This window comes from Mus caroli, chromosome 16, assembly GCF_900094665.2.
Source record: "Mus caroli chromosome 16, CAROLI_EIJ_v1.1, whole genome shotgun sequence".
Lineage (NCBI taxonomy): Eukaryota > Metazoa > Chordata > Mammalia > Rodentia > Muridae > Mus > Mus caroli.
Window position 1 is genome coordinate 22,980,010 of NC_034585.1, and position 23,865 is coordinate 23,003,874.

A 23,865-nucleotide genomic window follows, 5' to 3' on the forward strand; every position below is an offset into this window, starting at 1 on the left:
GATTAAAAACACTGCTTACTTATCATGTCCACTTATTGAATTTTGTTTGTTTGTTTTGCTAGCTCTGGCGAGTGAGTGTGTCGTGTGTGTCTGTATCTGTGTAATTATAGAACTCTTTGGGTTAGAGACGATCTCAAAGGTCACCAGATTTAACCTCCCCAGCATCCTGGCCTTTAACTCTGTAATTACTAAATAGAAGCTTCTGCCTTCTAATTCTCTTAGAGGGAAGCAAGGGGGAAAAATGTCATCCGGTTCATTCTCTGATCACAGGAAAAATGTCAAGCTGGGGAGGGGTTTGTTGGTTCCACAAGTGTGAAGATCTGAGCTTGATCCCCAGAAACCACCTACAAAACTGGCAGTGGTAGCATGTGCTAGAGATCTGTGCTGGGAGCCTAAAGACAGGACAGCCTTCAGGCCTCACCAGATAGCCAGTGTAGCCTGCCTGGTGAGCCACAGGCCAGTGGGAGCCACTTTCTCAAATAGAAAGTGTGTTTAGCCTAAGAGTGAATGACATCCAATGTTGTCCTCTAGTGTACACATACATACGCACACGTGTATACATGCATTATATTCAACATACATGAATATGCATACACATACAGAGAAAAGAAAATACATCACTAAGTACAAATAAACAAGCAAATAACATAATAAAAATATCTCATATGTGCCTAAATGCTCAGATTTTGTTTAAAGCAAACTGTTGACTTTTAATAAATATTTTCCTTAAAGCCTAAACTTCAGAGGCAAGGCTATACAGCTCAGGTACAGAGCTTGTGAACCACTGAGCCTGCCCCTAGACCCACAAATTCTAAAATAATCAACCAACCAACCCCCTCCTCAAAGAAAAACACACAAACAAAAAAAAACCCAACAAATAAAGCACATAACGTCATACTTGACAGGATATTTAATAATTATAAATACTAGATAATAGTGAGTCTTCAGGTCATCATTTATTGTAGCCAAATTCACTGTTTTGGGTTGGGGGCAACAAGGTCTCTTATAGCCCAGGCTCGTCACAAACATGTTGTGTAGCTGAGGATGACCTGTAGTTTCTGAGCCCCCCACTGCTGGAATTGCAACATGCCCCACCATATCTCTTTTAGGCAGTGCTGGGTATCAAACTCAGGGACTCATGGTGCATACTAGGCAGACACTCTGCCACTTGAGCGATAGCTTCAGCCCCCACCTTCTGTCTTGTGGCTCACAAGTGAGATAAAAGAACATATGAAGGAAATGGTGGCTGGTTTGCACTGGGGACAAGCCCGCAGTAAGGATGATATAAAGCCTATGCATTCCTGTTTGGGAAACTTCAATATATGATTGTGAATTCTAGTCTTGTCTGTTTTAATTTCTAGTTTAGAAGTGGTAAAATAATCCCCTTGGCAACACCCAGATTTATGCTGTAAGTGAGGTGATTTAAGTGGTGGCATCCTCTTTTCATACATGAGAGTACAAACTTCCCACTATCACAGATCTTACAGATTTGAAGGAAGCTCTTTAACTCTAGCCCATAATAGATGTGTTTCAAATACAGAATTGGGTACAGAGTCCTCATGTGCCACCCTGTTCCTCTACTCGATTTCTGTCATTTTGTCTTTTATCTCATAGTGCTCCTTGAGTCTAGTCTTTTTTCTTTTCTCTCATTTTATTTTTTGAAAAGAATGTTATTCTCTGATAACTCCATGCATGAATTCAGTCTCCTCCACATTCTTCTCTTGACTTCATGGCTTTTCCCTCTTTCTCCCTCATTTCTTCTTAAATTAAATGGCTTTCAACATGCTTGGGCACGGTTATACCTCTTTGTCTCTTGGCAGGCTCAAGTCTTCATTGTTTAATTCTATCTAATTCTCCATTTCTTAATTCCCTCGTGTCTTGTGCATTTTATAAGCCCCATGCATAGAACAAACAAAAAATGTTTCATCCAAGGTAAACAAAACTGTCTTGTACATTAGTATACTTAATAGAAACCTGTCCTAGACATTAGATCTTAATAAATATTGACAGTAGCATCCAAAGCAGATGAATTGGATGTATGACAAGGAACTGTGGTAGATAGTATGGAAAATATATAGAATCCCATAAATGAAAATGTTTGTGCTTATAGTTGATGTCACACACAATGTGATTCTTCAGATATGGGATATGATACTCAAACAGGCCATGTGACACCAGCACACAGTTACAAACATCAAGACCATCCCTTTGGTCTTCACTTTGCACTGTTCACCTGGAAGTGCAATCAATAGCTCAGATGTGTCTACAGTCCTCATTCATGTGACATCTTCTAGTTCCTGCCTTACAGAAATTTGGGGTCACTGTAATCATCACTATCTGCCATTTCCTTTCACCTTTCCCCTCATCTTTTGCCTTTGGAATTTCACAGTTCTCTGAGAAACAATGTAAGAATCCTTCCATGGTTTGCCATTCTTTTCAGAACAAAAGGAAGATAGCTTGGGTACTGAACTCTCATCATAACTATATCAGTTTAGAGTCCCAGGGAATATTGATAAGCAGTGTTGGTGAATGGGCATTTCATTGACTATACCAACAGCTCATTACTCCTGCATCCACAGATGAGTACCAATGAAGAAATGGGTCCTTGTTTAGATTTTTAAATTTACCATGAGAATAAACTCTTCCCTACTCTCTACTGGAGTAGCCTCTTCCAAGGCCACAGATATGCCAGTGGCCTGGTTTAAAAGTATCTGTTATGTCTAGAGGACTAGAGTTGTACTCTGGAATTGACCACACAGGTCAGTCTTTACAAGGCGTAGCATTCAGCAGTGCAGAAAGGCATCCTGTAGTCTTGTTTGCTGAGGGTCAGAGGGTAAATGCTGTTGTGACAGTTGGGTGGACTTGGTCCATTTCTTTGTGGAGGGTGAGAAGGAGATGAGGAGTTACTACTGATCTTGGTGATAGTCGCAGAGAAGATAATCCCTCATATCATGTAGTATCTCTGATATAATTTCAATTCATATGAAGATTTTCTATTGAAAAGAGGAGCTAGAAAACCAGTCATGGGAAATAAAGGTGATCTCTAGCACATGTTTTCTTGCAGGGATTTTAGCCTATCAAGTCTCTATGAGCTTAAAGTTACCTCGTGTCTTATACTGTTACTCCAGTTTTGCCTTGCTACACGATCATCTCTGTCCTATGAGCCCCAGGGTGCGATAACTTCACCTGCTTGTTTAGCTGCATTTTTGATGCTTTGATTTAGGGATCCTTCTCAGTCCTTCCCTCTTTATCTCCCTACTGGGAACCAGTCACACCTCCTTCTGTGTCCCATCGAACTGTGGCTTGTGACTTCATACTAACATTTACTTTAGCTATCATCCCTTTCATGGGTTTATGTAGAGATCTTTACTATCGGGATAGTTTTATGACCAACACTAGATCATATGGTTGCTTAGATCTTTTCATAGACCATATACAGGATAATATGTAGGCATCATTCAGCAGGCAATGTGTAGTGTGAAAATTTATGTTTGAGAAGAAATAACATTATCTCTAATTGATAGTCTCCTTTAAGACTTCCCATCCCCCATGTGTGTATGGTTTGATGTTATGATCTAATTAGGTCAATTAACTATAAACCCTGACTTTCACTTTTTGTCTGTTTCCTATTAACAAGGGGAAGGGAGTTGAAGGTTACACTGGCAGTTTGCAGCATTAAAAGAACCAATGCATTTGACTTGTTCCATTCTGGAGTGACCGCGGAGATCAACAGGAAACATGGCCTGTGTGCTGCTTGAGGGTCACATGCCAGTACCACTTCACTTGCTTCAGTGCCAAACTATTGGCCCTGACTAACAACTACTGTAGTTGCTAAATTAAAAAGTATAAAAAGGACCTTGTGAGATTTAAGGCAGCAGAGAAGATGCTGACTGTGTCTTCTAAATGGAAGCTCAGCCTGAAGTATCAGTGACCTGATTTTGTCATAATCCTCTAAGCCCAGCTGCAGTAGCTATACCATTAAGTCCACCCTGGGGCATTATAGTTCAAGCCTCTCATTCCAATAGAATCGATATGAACAAAAGTCTCCATGAGTAAAAAGCAATGATTAAAAACCATAAGTAGTAGATTAGAATGTAAGTAGTACTGCCACTTTGTCCAGTTATCAACTAAATTACAAATCATGGCCAACTGTAATCTTTCCTATTCTCTGTCTGTCCGTCTGTTTGTCTGTCTGTCTCTATCCATCTATCTATCATCTTCTCTCTCTCTGTCTGTCTTACACACACACACACAAAAACACACACACACACAAACACACACACACACACACACCCCTATCCTTTCCTGTCCTATCCATCTTTCTTTATCTCTTATGCTAGGAATAACAACCAGGGTCTTGCATGCTAGATGAGTGCTATATCATAAACCCTAGTGTTTTCCATTTTTCATTTTGCAAGATCAACCACAGTGAATATATGTGAGTGTGTGCATGTATGCATGTATGTATTTGTATGTACATGTATGTGCATGCATATGTGTACTTGTGTGTATGTATATCATGCATATGTATGTGCATGTATGTGTGCAAGAACATGCACATGCACACCCATATGAGCTTTTAGATTATACACACTGAAACCTGGCTTTCTCATTTGTTTTCTTCTATGATTTGAACACAACCAGAATATTTAAACTATTTCCATTATTTCCACTTAAACTATTTCATTATTCTTATAATTACTCTGTAGTCTTAATTTCATTTATTTGTTTCAGTTTGGGTGGATTCTTGTTTTTTTTTTTTGTTTGTTTGTTTTTTTGTTTTTGTTTTTGTTTTTGTTTTTGGTGTTTTGTTGGTTGAATACCATGCCACTGGGGCCCCACACATACTAAGCATGCATAGTACCATGGAACTATTTTTCCATTGCTATCCAATATGAGTGAGCCTGAAAGACCTTCCAGTCTTTTCTAGAAATTGCATATGTTCTTCAAAGGTGGCACTTCTCTTGTTGACTTTTAAAATCTCTTTCTGATAGAAATTTCCAGCTAACGATGGATACAGATAATGTTTTCTTACAAAATCAAAACAGCGTCCTCCATAGGCTGGAAGATCTGGCTCAGCCACCCAGTCGCCGAGGCACACCTAACTTGGTTGCACCACTTTTTAATCGAGCTGTGAATCAGAACTGGGAAGCTGGAAATAAGTCAATTTACTGTGTTTGTAACAGTAGAAAGCTCAGGAGAGTAATCTTCAGCAAGAGACACACTACTGAAAGGAACCGACAGGTTACGGAAGTCCGTTGTGTCCACAGGACCTCTCAGTTTCCCGTGCAAATCATGCAAACCAAATGTTACTTTTTCTGAGGTTGCATTCCTGCACCCTGTTGGCACACGTGCAAGACAGTAATCTCTTCGGTAATGAGCACTTGGTGCCACACAAAGTGAGTCTGTGAAGATGGAGCCAGCAAATCTGAGTTCTGAGCTCAGCTATAAGTGTAATTTATGTGTGAACTTCATTATGCATTTAATCCCTCTGCAAGCCTATTTCCTTATTTGAGAACTGAAGCAAAAGAAGGAAGACAAGCTTGTTTCACAAACCAGCCCTCTCTTTAGCAGAACTCATGCTGATTGGGACTTTTCAAGCTGCAGGGACTACAGACCTGACTGAGGCATGACCATTGCTCTCGAGTGCCTCTTCATTATAGAGTTCATAAAGAAGTGAATACAAGGTTCCATGATGAGATATGCAGTAACACAAATTTGACATAAAATTAGCAACTGGATACCTAGAGTAAAAAAGGAACCATACGTAAATAAGAAAACACAGCAGTATATAGCAAATAGCAAGTTTTGAAAGCACTAGAGGTGACATGTGACATGAGTGCTGGGTTATTTGAATTTTCCTTTTGGAGAAAACTATAGAACCAGTTGAAAGATTGTGAAACATAATACATGTGTGTTGTAAGGCACAATGTAAAATAAAATCCTAGTGCAATTATTAAAACTCTAAGCTACTATGTCCCTCTTTGTCAGCTAAAGCAGCTTCGCCCATAAGTACTCAATTGGTACTATCATAGAGTAAGAATTGATCATAAGATTATTGTTAAAACCCCTTCATATATGAATGTTTGGTCTTCTTTTATGAAAAGAATGCAAATAGCTCCTTTCAAATCTGCCATCATGGACCCTGTTGGTCTTTAGTGGATGCAACAAATTCATCAGTGTGTTCCACATGTGGGAAAGACAACACTGTACTATGACATCGCATTGAATTTATTTGATGTTTCTTCTTCCTGTGTTCTACTGCCAACAATGGAACATGGGGCAGCCTGGTGCTCTGTATGTCCTTCATTTGCTGGTCCTCAGTTCCATAGGGCACCATGGTTTGCCATGCCCAATTAACCTCAGTCCTCTGTCAGAGGCAAAATGGTCAATTACCTTGTCTTCACCGAGACTTCCAGTTCTCATTTTTCTGAGTATTTCAACTCTCCTTTTTTTTTTTTTTTTTAATATGGAGTTGACCTTATTTGGGGGTACACTTTCTAGTGAAAGGCTGATTTGAGCCACAACATCCATGACTGTATAGTTAATACTGAGGAAGTAAAACTGTCAGGACTATACTGAGAATTACTGATGCCCCAGGACTTAGCCATTACTGGATTCACCTGTAGAGAATCAGGGAGCAGACAGGCGATGCCAAAGGCAAGTAGAAAAATGACTGAGTAGACTATCAAACGTGTTTACATGCACCAGCATTTAATGCTTAGCATCCCAAGGTGGTTCAATCCTGAGTGGCCAGAAGAGCACAGGTGGAAACGAGGTGGCAGGGGCCGTGAGCCAAAGGTGGTGTATAGTTTGTGTAGAAGAGTCAGGCAGGATCTTTCAAATTTCTTCTGAGGGGTAAAGCTGCCACTTACTTAACCTGGAGCTAAGGTGAAACAATTTGAGGAAATAAAAGTGAAACCTGAAATCATCAGGCCTTAAGCTGGCTGGAAATTGATTGCCCAAGTTGCCTTAAGCGGGAGGGGTTGGGGGGAGGGCCAGAAGGGACAAATAGTTCACACTGGATGTTGTCTGTTTTCATCAATTATAAACTTTATGTCATAGTGAAATACATAAATGTAAGTCCCCAAATCTCAGGAATCCTAGTCACATTCAGGGTCAAACTGACAGTGGTGTTTACAGAACAGATTGAAGACTGGGGTGTGGAGAGGGAAGGCTTGTACTTGGCATAGTCACAAAAGCAAGATCCCTGTCCTATGTTCAGGGTTCTCTGGACAGAGATCTCTTATGTACAGTCGTTACAGGCAGGAAGGGTCAAGTTTTTCTATGGTTTCAGAATGAGAGACATGTTAAGCTTTAGTGTTGTATTGAGATATAGTTCAGTAGACCTAGAAAGCAACGTGGCATGTTTTGCAATTGTCCTAAATGAGCATTTCTCATCATCTGTTAACTAAAAGGGACTAGCCTACAGCCATGTAGGCCCCAGACCCTGGTTTCTGACTGAGACTGTAGAGCCTCCCTCCATGCCTGTTGGCAGTTTCATTGCCTGGGCTACTTAGGATGGTAGCATCTCTGCACACACTGTGGCATCAAATCAGAAAGGTAAGATAAGGACAGAGATACAATTATTAATCAAACTATTGAAACTTGAGACACTGTAATGTTTGAAAATAGGAATAGTATTTAGTAGCAAAACACGGAGCTGTGCACAGGAATAAATAATGATAGTTATATTTCGTAGAATCTATCATGCAAGCTACCAATGTGAAGCTAGGTAAGAGAGTTAAATATAACATCGCATAAAATTTTGATTTTTGAGGGGAAAGTGTTAAAAATGTTAAATAAATATAACTGATATTTGATGTGAGCTGGTTTAATGTGAAGACCTGCTGTTTGTAAACCAAACCAGTGGGTGTGGAGGTGAACCTGTTTATTTTAATGAGTAATACCAAGTTCCAAAAGGAGGAAGTTACTCACTTATATAATGAATATATAATGAATTAATGCAGTAGCTTTTCTATTCTGGAATCACATTAGAGTTCTAAAAATCTGTCAAGCTGAACAATCTAAAAAGGCAAACTTCTTACTTGAGATATTGGTAATCAGAGGGTTCAGTCCATTGTTAGTTGGCCCTGTTTTTGTCTGTCCTGTGTTGAGGCAAACTATGATAGCTTGAGCAAGTGTGAGAGGAACTCTCAGTTCACCCTTTAACACCTACTTCTTCCAACTCAGCTCCACTGCTAAGGCTCCAGGCCCTGAACAACAGCAGCAGCCAGGGAATAAATCTGCAACACATGAGCATTTGAGAACCATGTGAGATCCAAACGAAGCTATAATGCCTAGAGTACAGAGAACAATGGGTGGTAGCTATTAGCTTTGGGCATAGTGTGTATATATCTATGGCTTTTGTGTGTGTGCGTATGTGTGTGTGCGTGCATGTGCGCACACACACACACACACATATGCACAGGTGTGCATATACCACAGTGAGTATATGGAGGCCATAGGATAACCTTGTCTATCAATCCTCACTTTCCAACTTGTTTGAGAAAAGACCCCTTTGTTATGTGTGGCTTTGTACATCAGAATAGCTGACCCAAAAGATATCTTGAGGATTCTCTGGTCTTTGCCTCTCACATGACTGTAAGAAAACTGTGATGACAGACACCAGACATGTTCTAGTACACTTGACCTTTACATGAGTTTTTGAAATTACAAATCAGATCCTGCTTACACACTAAGCACTTTGCCCCATGAACTATGGTTCTACCTATGCAATATTATCTGTTAATTGAAATATTGAATTTATGCTGCTGTGTTTTACATAATAGCCTATTATATTGCTTTAAGGCCATAACATGAACAAATATACCTTTAATATTTAAGAAAATATATACAGTATGTGAATCATACATAGTGATATATATTTGTCCCTCTGGCAGAATATATATCAAAATTTTAACAAGGGATGCCTCTATGTTCTAGAAAATGTGATTATGTTTTATTCTGTGTACTCTTATTTTATATATTTTAAAATAATATGTTCATAATAGGAATAAGTAATACAAGTATTACATCCCAAAGAAGTCATTTTATTTATACAGTGCTCAGAATTCTTATGTCCATTTCTAATCAAGGGGGAAGTAACTTATTATTTGATCAGTTTTTTTAGCATTAATATCATTATAAATAGCGAGAACTTACCAATTCAATAGGGCGGTGTTGGAGGGCTGGCACCAGCTATTTTCAGAGCAATGAAGAACTCCTGGATGGTTTGATAGCTCACCCCTGTGATCTCAGCTCTGAGGATGAGGGAAGGACCGTTGCAGGATCAAGGCCGAGTGTGCACATTGCCCTCACCTCACTGCAAAAAGGTAAAGAAATGATGAGATACAAAGGACTAGTGGATATGGAAACACAGTCTCACCACTAAGCAAATAATCTATGTGAAAAGTAGAATTTCTTTTTCATTGTTAAAGTTAGAAGGATGTCTTATGGTGCTGTGATGGGTCGAGTCTTCTGAATGTTTGCGGACGATGTTCTTGGAAATTAGGATGATACTATAATCAGTCAGTTACTTAGGCCATAGCATTTGTCTCAGTACTTCCAGGTGTGTGACTCTCTACCAAGAAAATGGCCAAAATGAACAAAATGCTAATTAACAAAAGTAATATTGTATAGCATGTTAATTTTTTGCTGTACATAAACACAGGAGAATGCCAATGTTAATAATTGTGAGTGAAGTGCTTATAGTAGGCTTTTAAACATTGGTGTTTTCAGGTTTTACTTCTAATTATCAGATTACCCTTTAGTCTAATCTTCTATCATAATGAAGAATTATGTGAAAGATGATTATATCTCTCCATTTTTACATCTATTGAGATGTAGAAACCTTCAAAAGCCAAGCATTATCTAAAAGCAGGGATGTGATACGGTTTAAATGCGGCTATTATTATAATCACAGAGTCTGCTAGATAAACTGCAGGCTGCTGTGGCCATGGCATTGGAGGAAGGTAAACCAGAGAATGGGAGGAGATATGAAGCTGCAGTCTAATCATCCATCAGCGTTGCATGCAGAGTTGGGGGATCAAATTACAGATTTTTACTGTCACACCCGTCTCCTGGTACCTCAATGTCTTCATTTGTTAAACAGCATTTTCATGAGAATTAAATAAATTTTATATATGTAAATAAAACATTTGGAAGCATACTTGGCCCAGAAAAAGTTCCAAGACAGACAGAGAGACTGACAGACAGAAAGACACACACACACACACACACACAGAGAGAGAGAGAGAGACTTCATGCTCTCTATTATTTTACCTTTTCTAATAGCATTTATAAAAAATCTTCTATCTTGAACACAACTATTAGATTTGCACAGAATTTCCTGCCCCATCGGTGTTAGAAGGCATCCCCACCTTTCAGAGCCTCCATGGTAACCTACAAGGTAAAATGGGTGTGTCCTACTATCTTGAATTTGAATGCACCTTTAGATCAAAGAGGAAGTTGATCAGGTGACTTCAGCAGTTTATAAAAGTGTTCATTCTCGTCCCCAGTGTGGGCACAGAGGCAAGGAAACCAGTTAGCTGATGGAAGATGGGACTCTGAAGAGTTACTCAGTGTGCTCTGTCAATTACCCTTTAATTTGGATGGGAGCTGACATTTAAAGATGTGGTTGATTTGGTTTGCAGCAGCTTGGAAAGTCCCCACAGCTCGGAGCTTCCTCCCATGCTCTTAAAAACCCCAACCTCTTTTGGACTCTCACTGCCTTATCAAGCTGGTGGTTTTCCCTCTCCACAAATGATTATTAAGGATTTGAGATGTTGAGCTTAGATCGAAGTCATTCTTTTTCCTCTCTATTTTAATGAACTACTGTGCTGTGATTTTTCTGGGAAAAGTATTCCACAAAATAAGTGTTCATTTCATAATAAGCTTTGGGAAAGAATCTCGCTTCCACTCACTTATTCTTTCTTCTAGAAGGAAACTAAAATACAGGGTGAGAGGATACTAGACATGATAGGAATGAAAAAAATTTTCTAACTTCAAACATGTATTTTTTAATGAAGGAGTAAGTGATACTTTTATTGAAAGGTAGCATTTTACAACTGCTTTCATTGGCACTGTATAATGTAAAATTTTACTTCAACTAGGAGATTCAAGAGGTACCCGAAAGATAGTTTTAAAAGAATATCAAAACAAACACATGCATCAGGTGAACATTGAGTACAGATTAATGGAAAGCAGAATGAGAGAAGAAGGAGTGCCCAATGAAGAAGCTGACACGGGAGTGGGGCAAAAGGGGGCAGAAAGGGCCTCTTCATGAAGGACAGAGTGGGGAGGGTGAAGACCCCAGCAGACAAACCTGGGACCATATTTCAATGGGTTGAATGTCATTTGTAAATAGCTGTCTATCCTATTAGAATTGGGGTACCCTGTGAGTGCCCCCTCACTTTCTCCAAGGAAGGTTAAAAAAAAAAAGATGCCGGCAGGTCCCAGAAGAGAGAAGACACTGCAATTTGTCCCTTTTGCTGCCTTGCCCAGGTACTTTTTGGTTAAGACATAGAAAGATTACTAAACTTAAAACTAGATACACACTTCTTTCTGTGAGTTTTAAGCATTGCAATTAAAAACAAACAAGTTGCCAATTATTGGTTTCCGTTGGTAAATAAATAACTCCCAAGTCTTGGCTTCTAGTGTCCCTTGTCTTCTAAGTGAAGAAATGCAATTTTTTTCAGGAGGACCACTACCGGGTGTATGGCTATGCTTCCCAATGCTTTTCCCATCCAGCCTCTAACTCCAGCCATGGGACAGACTTACTGTTTATACACAAAACATGAGTGTATGTCTCATCTTCTAGAGGTCTTTCTGTGCCATGCTGCTCCCCAGTCAACTGTGCTGGGCCTGGGTTCAAAACCATCCAAACCATTGTGCTCCCAGGGAAAGCCAGCGCATGGAACTGTTACTCTCCTGTAACTACCAGCTTGATTAGTGCACAGTTCTTACATCCTGGATGCTAATTCCAAAACCAAACATTATCAGATATACTTTAATTAGCACTCTTACGAATATGTTTATGTTAAATTCAAATTGATATTGACAATTAGCTAATATTTCTTCCTGGAAATGTCCTAAAGCAACCATAAATAAACAACATGCGTTTTACTTCTTAATACATTGCTTCTTTTTTCTCTGTGCCCTTTAAGTATTTACAATTCTCCATGGCTTAGCTTCTTCATTTGTACAATACAGAGATAAACAAATTGAGGGACAGCTATCAAAGCAAAATGAGGGAACTCTGTGTAGCACTTCTCTTAATCCTAGGCAAAGACACAGACTTCCCTCTTTGTAAAGGTCTTTGGAATCCTGAGCTCTGACACACTGTCATTTCCCAAATGAGGAGTCTGTATCTAGGCTGGTTGAGTAACTTGCCCCTAGGACATGGAGCTGGCTAAAGCCAGAACTGGCAACACAACTCTTGTCTCTAAATCCCCTGTCCAGGTTCTTTTCCTCAGCTACCCAAGCTTCTAAAACAGCCATGGTACTTGGCTCTTAGATTCCTGTCTAAAATCTTGGCCCATGTCTGACAGAGACCACAGGCTGATCTGTTTGTGTGTTGATTAACACATAGAAGGAATGAGACTTTTCATCCCCCAATCCTGCTGGGAATCTTTTAACTTTGTTAAAAAAAAAGTTTGTTTATCATTTGATTGTATGTCATTAATAGCTCAGTTAAAGGATTCATATGATTGTACTGTCAAATTAGTATAAAAATTAATGCAGTATCAGATTTACTTTCAAACAGCTATTCTCAGGGAAAATTCTTTTGAGATTAAATGATAGGTTGAATAAAATTCCTTTGTTGAGCCTACAGCTCCTGGAGGATCCCATGCCAGGGATCCTGGGGCTGGGTCCAATACTGGCTTTTCAAAACATTCTTGCGATCATGCAACTTTTATATTCACCCTTAACCTGTCCCTGGAAATATAATGGAAAGATGGGGATTAAATGATTCTACTATATTTTTTAGTGCCCCCACCCGGTTTTGTTTGGTTAATATAAGGTAATAAGAAACATAATTCCTTTTCGTATTAAAGTGAGGAAGTGAAATTTTGTGTTAGATGGTTTTGCAGTATTTAAAATCTCATATTCTTGAATATTTGAGATTAAATTATATATGGGAGATTTTTCTTTACAGAAAAAGAAAGCTTCACTATTAACAATTATTCATGGGTCCTTCACTCCAATGACCGCTTCATCCTTCCCTCAATGAGGTTTAGAAATGCAAAATGGATGTAGACGGAAGGCAAATCCAAATTCATAAACATATTGCAAACACTAATCCTGGTATTGTGATATAGTAAAATATTATGAGATCTAGATTTTTTTTCCAGAATTTCAATCTCCTAAATTCTAGAAGAAATCTAACATTCACTCTTACTGGTCTTAGGCAGTTATAATTTTAGGTACATTAGAGAAAAGTGTGCTTCAGATTTCGGGAGGTTACTGTTCAGATACAAGGCTAGCTGAATTTTTAAGCCCCAAATAGTAATGACAGAGTGTGTTAGAAATTATGTCAGAATTTGGGCACATTCCATCTTTCCTACGTCTAGAAACCGAAAAGAGTTTATAAGAATATTCTTATGTGTTTATGCAAATCCATGCTATTATGTTCAAAGATAGCCTTTGTAGTCATTTAGATAGAAACATGACAGAAAATAATCGACAATCAATTTTATTATACGTGTATAATAAATATCTTCCGTGAAGCCTTAATAGAAACTGAATATAACAGAGAAAAGAAATATATAAATAGAGGAGGGTTGGGGGGGCATGGCTATACTTCCCAGGGCTTCTACATAACTATATCTTGCATGTATGTTTGTTTTATAAGTCTAGTAAGACTGATGGTTTGAGTTGCTTCTGAAACATATTTTGAACAGGCAGGTGGCTTACGTTGTTTGACATGAATCTGCTGGTATATGTATGATAAGAACATATTGAATACTTGAGCTAACAGGCAGTATCTTTGGGAGTTTTATATTGAGCAAATACACATGTAATTCTCCCTAATCTCTAACTTCATGTAATCATTCTTAAAAATCCAAAATGTAGGGGGTAAAAGTCTTCCGGAACTTTCACAGAACTTCTCTTTCTCAACTGGAAAGTGTAGGAACAACTTCGTGTCCTGCCTGCCTCCCTTCTGTGTGTCTGGTGGGGGTGGTAGGTTTGTTTGGGGGAGGTTTTGTTTTGTTTTTAGGACAGAGTGCACTTTCTTATGAAAGAGACAGGGAAAGTTTTACCTGTCTGTCTTCTGCTCTTTTTTTTTCTCTCTCTTTCTCTTTTCTTTTAAAGATTGGTGATAAGGAATTCTAACTACTTAATGAGATGGGAGAGGCCTCACTCCATTGGAGTGGAGGAGCCCAGGTGGAAGTTGATGGATTGGACAGGTAAAGTGAAGAGTCCCGCCCCTCATGCCTATAGTTGGGTATATATTAGTGAACCTTAAAGTATGTACAGAGAGAGAGAGAGAGAGAGGCACCTGAATTCTGTTATCTTCTTAGAAGATTCGCAGCGCAAGGCTCTCAGAGGGGGTGGGGGGGCTGGCAAAACCCTGGAAGCAGAAAAGAGGAGAGCAGCCTTGACCAGTCTCACTGCTAACATGTTGTACCTGGAAAACAATGCCCAGACTCAATTTAGTGAGGTAAGGCTTTAAGATTTTAGCCCTCTGCATAGAGATCCTTTTCTTCGCTTCTTCTTTTAAATAAAAACATACTTAGCTGTGGTTCTAGTGACCCAATGTAAATCTGTTTGCAAGTTGTATGTAGGAAACTGCTTTTCTGAGTGAATGTTTTCTGTAGTGGCTGTAAGAATTTCTTTTATTTTCTTTGAAATATCAGATGAAACAGTAGGAGAAAAGGGAAAACAAAAAAAAATTCCTGGGTGACATTATGTATTCGAAGAAACACAATATTCAGGATTTTACAAAATCGCTTTTCTTATAAGAACAGCAGCGGAAGTAGAGAAGACTCTGCTGGGAATACTGGTGGGTGTGAATGTACCAGTGATAGAAACGAATTGATTGTGTATTAACTGTTTAGTGAAGTTCTCCAGGCTTCATACTAAAAGGAAATGGATCTTTTTTTGTTTTTTTCTTTAAGTAATGAAGTGGGTTTGTTTAAAGCTAGCTCTTTGAGATGTATCAGTCCCAGGAGCTCATTTCAATGTAAAGGACCTTGAGTATAGTCCGCGCTGTGAGGTGACTGGGGAAGAAGTTTACTGTAGATGGACAGACAAGTTACTTCAGGACAGTATGCTATTAACCATTGATATGTTTGTCTCTGCATGTGTGTGTGTGCACGCGCGTGCACACAAAAGTGAGTATCAGAGCATTCAGGATTTTAACGTTGGACAGTCCTCTGCTTTCAGCAAGTTTGACTTAGGGATTTAAATCTCTGGGCTTCGGGGATAAGGGAGATAGATATAAACCGCTGGTCAGACTGGAGGGCTCTGAGGATGTGTCCTAAGGCTGGCCGGCAAGGTCTAACAACAATATTAGTTTACATTCCTAGGAAGAGGCAGCTGTGTTGACACTGATCTGATTGGGAGGGAGCAGGGGCTGCCTGTCCAGAAAGAGTCCGGTCTTTCCTTTCCGATGGGAACCCTCCCAGGTGAATGCTTGTTTTAAAAGAGTCTGAGGTGCGGGGAATCTAGCTCCTTAATAGTCAAAACAAATCATAGTACCCAGCTCCCACGGCAAGAGGAAGAGAAGGAAAGGGCCGTAGAGTAGAGCAGGGCCAGTGCTGTGTGACTGGCCATGCTGTTGTCTAGACACCTGAACTGTGCAAATATAACAGGGGAAATATCAAGTTATCTCAAGGAGGAAAAGGAAGTTCCTGCTTTCCTTTAAACCAGACAGGCAGACTTGCCTGTCCTTGCTAGAGGAACTCGAGTTTCTTGTTTTGCTTTACCATTGAAAGGGAGCTTATAATGTTAGCAAACAATTTTAAAGAAACGCTATAACTTGTATGTGCATCTGGCTCTTTTCGCCGCGTCCAATGTTGCTCAGTTTTCATAATTAAGAAACGATCAGTCTGTCCATCTAATTTCATTTGTATTTGTTAAGTTGTTTTGTGCAGTAATTTTCAAGTGTCTAGGAGCTGTCTGTGTGAATGTGAAAGAGGAAAAGCAAAGTTAATTCTAAGTTATGGGTGAGAATATTACAAGCCTAGCGCCAAGGTACAAAGAAATGTTTGTCTTAAAAAAATAGTATCAGAAAAGAAAAATAATTTTAAAAAATGACAATGGTATATATCTTTGGGAAAACTGCCTTTCATAGAAACGGTCATTTTTATGTGCAAGAATATGGCAGCCTTATCATGAAGGAAATACCACTACACAGGCTTTTCAAATGCTACACAGAGTACAGTGAGGGTGTCGGAGGCTGATGGGCCAGCTGCTGGAATGTTCTGCGCTGCATAGAAGACAGCTACAAAATAACATGGCTGAACTTCCTGTTGTCTAAATCATTTTCCTCACTTGCTTCACGGCCTTCTTCTCTTCCATCAGTGTATGCATTACATGGTAACTTCATAGCCAGGTCCTGTTACGACTGGCTTCCCTGTTTGTGCGGGCTTCTCATTAATATCTAGTGCTGCCTCTAAATATATAAAATATTTGGGTCCACCTGCTTCTGTGACTATGGAGTTTTAATAAAGAAGAAATTGCACTTTGATATTCATGTTCATTCGTACCCATCAACATAGAAATAGCAAAAATTGTTAAACCTGGATAGAATGGGGATATAAAAGGAATGTAATATCTAGCAAAGATTATTTAATAACTATAATGTACTCTGACTTAAAATAATTTTTTAAACTTAACTTACTGGGAATTTGAGTTGATAATTCAAAAATTAGTAAAGGCGCAACATGTTCCCTCCCTGTACTCTCTTCAACTTTCCAGTTATTCCCCTGCAGCAGAGCTGGACTCAGGAAAGCTGCTAATGAGCAGGAAAGGGTCCAGAGGGAAGAAGGCTATGGCAAGAAGTGACAGGCAGGGCTTAAAGTTGTGGCCTTGTGTGACAATGGGGAAGTAACAAGCCTGCACTGGGACCTAGTGCCAAGCTTGAAACCATCCCAGATTCAGATAAAGAGTGTCACAAGAAAGGAATTTCTTCCCAGATCAAACTCTACTTTCTAAAACAACAACACAACAAAAAGGAACGAACAAACAAAAGTCCTAGACTGTGCCCCCACCCCTGCTACAATAATACATCGGTTTCTCTGTGTGTGTGTGTGTGTCTGTGTATGTCTGTGTATGTCTGTGCAGGTTTATGTGTGTACATGTGTATGTGTGTGTCTGTGTATGGGCTCCTATGTGTATGTGGGGGTGGGATGGGGGGAAGGCTGGTGATAGGGTAGGGAAGAGAGAAATGAGAAGACAAGAGGGCTACTTTGTTTCAGAAAGATCTTTGCTGAACCAACCCTAGTTTGGAGAGGGAAAGGGACCTTTTTGTGAAATGATACTAAACAGAGTCCAAGACTCAAACCTCTCCGTTTTACTACTTGGAGTCCATTGTTTCTCATTTTGTATTTGACAGTGTTCTATGTATGCCACTGTGTAGTATTTACTACTTTGTATCTGGCACTGTGTGGAGCAGCTCTATACACTCTGTAGAGGACTGTTGTAACTCAGGGAGCTGCCCAGAGAGATTTCCATGAAGTACTTATGCAATGCTTCCGGGAAAATGCTGTGGCAGCAGGTAGAGCCCTGGGCAGGCCAGGTCACTGACCTTGGGGCCTGCATGGTCCAGGCAGGCAAGCTTTCCCTATCTCTGGCCTTTTCTAATGGCTGTATTTTAAATGGGGGGCAGTGTTCTACTTCTTTGTTAGTAAATGTCAGTCTTAAGTGTTCCCATGCAGGGCTTGAGGTAAGGAACCTTCTCCGACCAAGAACAGTGGCAGGCATCAGCTGTAGATGGACTACGGGTGTCAGCCACATCGTCACTCACGAGGCTGCCTTGCCCTACCTGTTTTCCAATTGGGTGCCCTCAAGCCCAGAAGGGACTGGGAGAAAGAGATCTTAGATGGCAGATCATAGATCATGCCTTCCTCGCTACTATTGGAAAAGAGATGGTCTGATAAAGAAACACTTATCCTTTATCTAGATAAGGGAAAGCTTGTTTGGTCTGGTTGTTTTTTAGGAGAGCAGTGATCCTCAACAGGGGTGTGTGTGGGGGGGGGGGGAGAAGTATGAATGAATGTTACCCACAGCAGCCCGACAGAACTGGCTGTTCTTTCCGCAGACTACATTCATTTCTTAGACACAAATCGGCCACAAACGTTCCTAGGTTTGAACACAGAGGATTTAGAATGAATTCTGTACTCTGCCCTATTAACGAAGGCTGTGTCTGTGGTCATGAGATGTGGTTCATCAAGGAGGATTTGAGTGAAAAGTTTAAGCACTATGTTTCCACTAGCTTTCTTTGGTGTGCACTTAGGAGAAAGGAACATAGGATAAAAATATCTTCTCTTGCAGCTATCAAGTCAAACTCTTTGCCTTGTTGTTGGATGTTTTTCACCTTTTATTTTATATTGATGATAAGAAAAAATGGGATAGAGACAGCACTAATGATCAAAAGAGAACTCAGTTAAAAAAGAAAATCTTTTCAGAATTGCCATAAGGTTTCCTTATGGTTGTACTTGTTTTGAAGATGGCAATGTTTTCTAAACCTAGTGGACTAACCCCTCTCCTTTGATACCTGACGACAAGAAGGTTGGGTGATGGGCAAAGGTGTTCTCTATCATCCATTGCTAATTGTAACGGTGCTTATAGAGAGTATCCAGCAGAACAGGGGATTTGGGATTTAGAACACCATGTCAGAAGGAAAGGTAGCTATTCCAGAAGTCCATCTGATTCACAGTGGAAGACTTCAGTGCGGTAGGGAAGTGGAAGCAAAATGCAAAGTGTCAGAGCAGAATAAAAACCCCTCCTAGGACAACCAGGAGATCCCATATGTATATGCTGGATGCAGCTGAACTTGAAGGGACAGATAGTGCTCTCTTAAGTCTAGACTTGGAAGAAGGAAGGAAGATTTTTTAAAGGGAAATGATAAAACACAGAAGGCACACGGGTTGGGTGCTGACTGGCATGCTCAGAAACGTCATGTAGTTCAATGGAATAGAAAGTAAGGAGTCATTAGGACATAAGGTTAAAAATATTAGAGTGGCCAAGCAAGGTCCACGCTACTGAGAGGGGAGTGTGTTGACAGTGGTGTGGCAAATCGAGGATGAGCTCTGAGCAGAGAACTGTGCAGTCGGAACTCTGTGTGAGAGCTCCTAGGAAGGAAAAATGAAATGGCTTAGCCATGTACTGCAGGGAAGTAGAAAAATGCATTTCTCGAACTTGCTACACATTGGGCTTCCAGTTCTGTACAGTTCCAGTGAGCTTTGCTGTACCAGTTGGGATAGCAGAAAGGAACCCTTTCCCAGATCTCACTCAACTCATGTATGCTCTGCCCATAGCTCTCTTCAAGAGCTGGGGTTCCTGCCAGAGATAAATTGGGAATACTTAGTCTTGTTTTACCCTGTTTATATCTGCCTCTCCAGCAAAATTATTAATAGTACTCCTTTTCATTTGCAAAAGTCTTCTAGTTGGTATACAAATTATTTGATTACTCTAAAAATGGACTCTATTATTTTCATATTTTTCCTTAAATAAACTATTCTCAAATAAGAAGTGATATATATTTGCCAGTGGATCAGACATCAGCCACAATCCACACAAATGTTCTTTTTCCCATTAAAAAGAACATTTCTGTATGACCCAGTAAGCCCTGAAAACTAACTTTAGACACATGGACTGTTCTTAAAAGGGAGGCAGGAGTGAGTAAGTAGTAGCCACAGTATTTTGAGAATTTGCCAGCCTAGGAAGGACAGAATGTGCTCATAAATGATTCCAACATAAAACTAGCTTGAGAGGCACACTGTAGCTTCTGAAAGAGAGACAGACAGAAAGAGACAGAGAGGAGAGAGAACATAAATTACTTTTGATTATGTGTGAAAAATATTTCACATTAGAGCTTCTATAATTCAGCAGATAATGGAGGGTTGGAAATCGGTGTGCAAAGAATATAGGTATAAAATTAATAAACTAAGGGAAAACAGAATCAGTTCAAGGCATACTTATTTCAAAAGAAAGTATATTAATTTTATACACTTCTCAGCATTAAAAATGAAGGGCTTTCACAGAAACAGTGAGAGAGAACTACAAGGGCTTTTATGCTCTGAAACATGAATTCTGTTCACAAGTTTGAGACTGCTAACTTTGATGACATGCTCTCGGGTGCTAGGGGGCACACTATAGCAAAAGAGAAGAATTAGCCCACAGATGACTTGAGCTGGAAGGCATGGAGAATCACCTGCTTAGTTCCATAGACTTCAATGGAGATAGTGTCATTAGTTTATATGGAAATCAGAATTAGGGACAACGTTCAGATGGTTTTCTTTGTTATGAATTAATTATATTTTCTAGTCATCATAGGTCCAGGATAAACCTTCTATTCTGGCCTCTTCTCTCAATAAAAATTGCAATTCTAGAGATAAATATGGAAGACCAAATCCATCTGTGAGATTTGCTCAACATGTGAATTCCAGTTGGAAGGTTTTAGAACAGAGAGATATTCAGGGGGCAATACCATCCCACCCCACCACCAAGTTAAGAAAAACATACGCAACACATGTAGTCTTTAATTTCTCACATACATCATCTTACCCATGGCATTTTAAATTTTTATTTTTGGGGGGTTGGGGAACAATAAGCATCTGAAAAGTCATGTTGGAAAGAGACCTACCTTTGTCTGTAATACTGAACTTCCTTTCCACAATCCCTACCCCAGACGACCCCATCACTCTATTTCTCCAAGGAAAAGATGCAGACACCTGAGAGAGAAGTGTAGAACAGCGAGAGTAGTAGGACAGGCCATGGATGGATAGATGCTAATGGGGGAGTTAATGACTTGATATAAAGACAAAGAAAAGCCTGGTGTGGTGTAGACTTGTAACTCCAGCACTCTTAAGGCAGAGACCAGGACACTACAGTAAGTTTGAGGCTACCCCAGTCTACACTGCAAGTTCCAGCAAGTTCAAGCTAGAGTCTGATTTTTAAAAAATCAAAATGAAATAGATAAAAATCAAGACAAGTAGGGAAGGAGGGTAGGAAAGAGGGCTGAGCTCCATGATCAGTGGAGGAACACCCAGCTTGTCTCACTCCCCTTTCTCTTCCTTTCCCATATACTCGATTACACCAAACATTCCAAAAGTGCCCAAAGTCATCATCCTTTTAGCTCTGTAGACTTTAAGGCATACAGAAGAGTTTCACAAAATGCCATCTGTCATCCAGTCTCCTTTGAAGAAATAACTGAGTGAAATGTATACAGGGTCTTCACAAAGACAATGCCTTATAATTTACACTTGATTTTCTTACATAATCTGGAAGTGTTCTATTCAAAATAGCATTCCTCTCCATTTCAGACATGGGCCTTTCTTTGTTTGTTTGTTTGTTTATTTTTCAAGACAGGGTTTCTCATTGTAGCCCTGGTTGTCCTGGAACTCACTCTGTAGACCAGGCTGGCCTTGAACTCAGAGACGCTCCTGCCTCTGCCTCTGGGGTGCTGGGATTAAAGGTGTGTACCACTACCCACCTCTGCCATGGGTCTTTTAATTTCTAAACTTATTTGATGTTGTACTGTGACCAACTCATGAGCCCTAAGTTTTAAATGAAATCATTCAAAAAGAAGACAAAGTAATGTTGCATGACTGTAGATGTAAGCTGAGATGGCCTTCCCAGATAAAAAACTGTTTGTCAATTTAAAATTGAGCAGCTGGTGTTAAGATGAATCACACATTGATCATGGGAAGGGGATTAACTTTGAAATATTTTTGAAAAAAATTTGATATTTCATTCAAAACTTATAACCTGAACTTTTTTTTCTTGTTTCCTAAGAGACCAAAAAAATGGTGGTGGGGGGGGGGGGGGAAAATATGTATAAAAGCTGTGGTGGGTGGCCAGAGGAAAAAAGTCATGAACCACTCTCATCAGCGACTCTGGAAACACTACAAAGGAAATAGTTCCCCGTTCTTATTGGTGCAGAAGCCACTAATAGGTGCAGTTAGTATAATACCCCTCTGAGAATTACCACCCCCAAAGAGGGCTTGCTTTAGACAGGACTCTGCAACAGCCTTTTCTTTCTTCCTTTCAAGCTTGCGCAAAACCCCCACAGGGGCCATTTCCAACCAAGGCAGTGATCTTTCTGAGGCTGATTCTTTCTCAGATCACAGAGACAATGGGGAATATACTCTGTTTACTCAAATCAGTCTGGATTAGTGTCAGTCTATTGATGGAATCAGAATTAAGAGCAAAACCATTACCCCTCACAAAAGGCAACAACATTAGATGTTTGGGGGAAGGCTTGACTACTTTTAAGCAGACTATAGGAGACACCTCTCAGACTAAGATAGAAGACCCATCACACAGAGACACATGGCAATACCACGTGAGGTAAACGCCATTCTTCTAAGCATCTCAAGCGGGAAATGATCTCAGCAAGGTAGTGTCCATGCACTTAGAAGGCCAAAAACCTGACTGAGGAGGTGGAGGGTGAGACTCCTTTTCTTGCTTGCTATTTGTACCCCAGCCCTCACAGACCTATCTATATATCTCCAGATGGAGTCCTTTGTAGTCATTAATGCTCTCTGGGAGAACTACTCTACCCATGGAGTCCCAGGTAGCTGACATTCAGAACAAGAGTTCTGTCCTCCGAACCTGTGTGCACCACAGACTTTTACTCTGTCGCTAGCCTGACACCTCTCAAATGATAGGGAATGGGATATTTGCTTCTGAGTCCTCTACAGGGCTGCTGAACCGTTTTCTCTGAAAGGTTTGGATGGTCATTTGTTGCTCTGGCTTCAACTGGTATATTCAGATAGAAATGTGGGTTTTGGTATCTCATAAAAATAAGACTATTTTTAAAGCCGGGCGTGGTGGTGCGCTCCTTTAATCCCAGCACTCGGGAGGCAGAGGCAGGCAGATTTCTGAATTCTAGGCCTGCCTGGCCTACAAAGTGAGTTCAAGGGTAGCCAGGGCTACACAGAGAAACCCTGTCTCAAAAAACCAAAAAAAAAAAAAAAAAAAAAAATTTTAAATGGCAGGCAAAATACTATAAATATGCAAGGTTTGTCCTTGGTATATTCTGTAGGTAACAGAAACACCTGGTTTTTCCTGATGTCTGGCAGGATATTTGGTTGTTTGATTGAATTTTGGGTTTCCTGCAGTATCGGGAGTTTTACTCACTTCTGTTAAAATTTCAAGCGGCAAGAAAGGTTTTTGAAAGATGGATCCGTCCCCGGGTTTAAGAATGGGTTGTACTCTTAACAGGTAAACAGGGCAGAGTAAATGCTACTTTCATATAATTGATTGCCTATGAGGGCAGAGAATGCGTGTGGTTAAAAGGGAGAGAGAGATTAGATTTCTATCTTGTATTGCAGTTAAAGTGTTTACTTGCTCCTATACTGGTTTCTTGATTCAGTCTGTCCCCTGTGTGTCTAAGGCTAATCACCAGAGATGTGGAGAGTTTAATGTGGGTGAATGAGCTTGGTGACTGGCAAACACCTTCCTCTGATTAGCTTCTATGCTCAGAAATCTTAAGTCATTTTGCTTAATCATGTCATCTAAGCCTTTTCCCTCCAAGACGCCCATGGTTGAGCTGGATGACAAAGGGCCACCTTTTGACTGAGGTCAATAAAGGGAGACAAGGAGCTAAGTGACCTCCAGAGTGAGGCAGGCCTTCGCCAGAGCTGCTAACGTCAGTTTTGTTTTGCAGGGAGCAGTGACAGGTTAGAGGAG

The 23,865-nt window shown here is 40.0% G+C and overlaps 1 protein-coding gene across 13 annotated transcripts in view; it reads left to right on the forward strand.

Annotated features, from left to right (window-relative positions):
* Positions 1-23,865, forward strand: part of Tp63 (tumor protein p63) — a 205,537-nt gene that overhangs the window by 100,352 nt on the left and 81,320 nt on the right. For 6 of the 13 annotated variants that reach the window (XM_021185011.1, XM_021185019.2, XM_021185020.2 and 3 more), the window contains exon 1: positions 14,486-14,665. The exons of 6 other annotated variants lie outside the window; for them this stretch is intronic. In XM_021185011.1, the coding sequence (XP_021040670.1) occupies positions 14,624-14,665 (42 nt within the window). In that variant the 5' untranslated portion in view covers positions 14,486-14,623. Of the gene's footprint in view, positions 1-14,485; positions 14,666-23,865 lie in introns of those variants that run through there. One more of the 13 variants, XM_021185024.2, reaches the window with a different exon arrangement.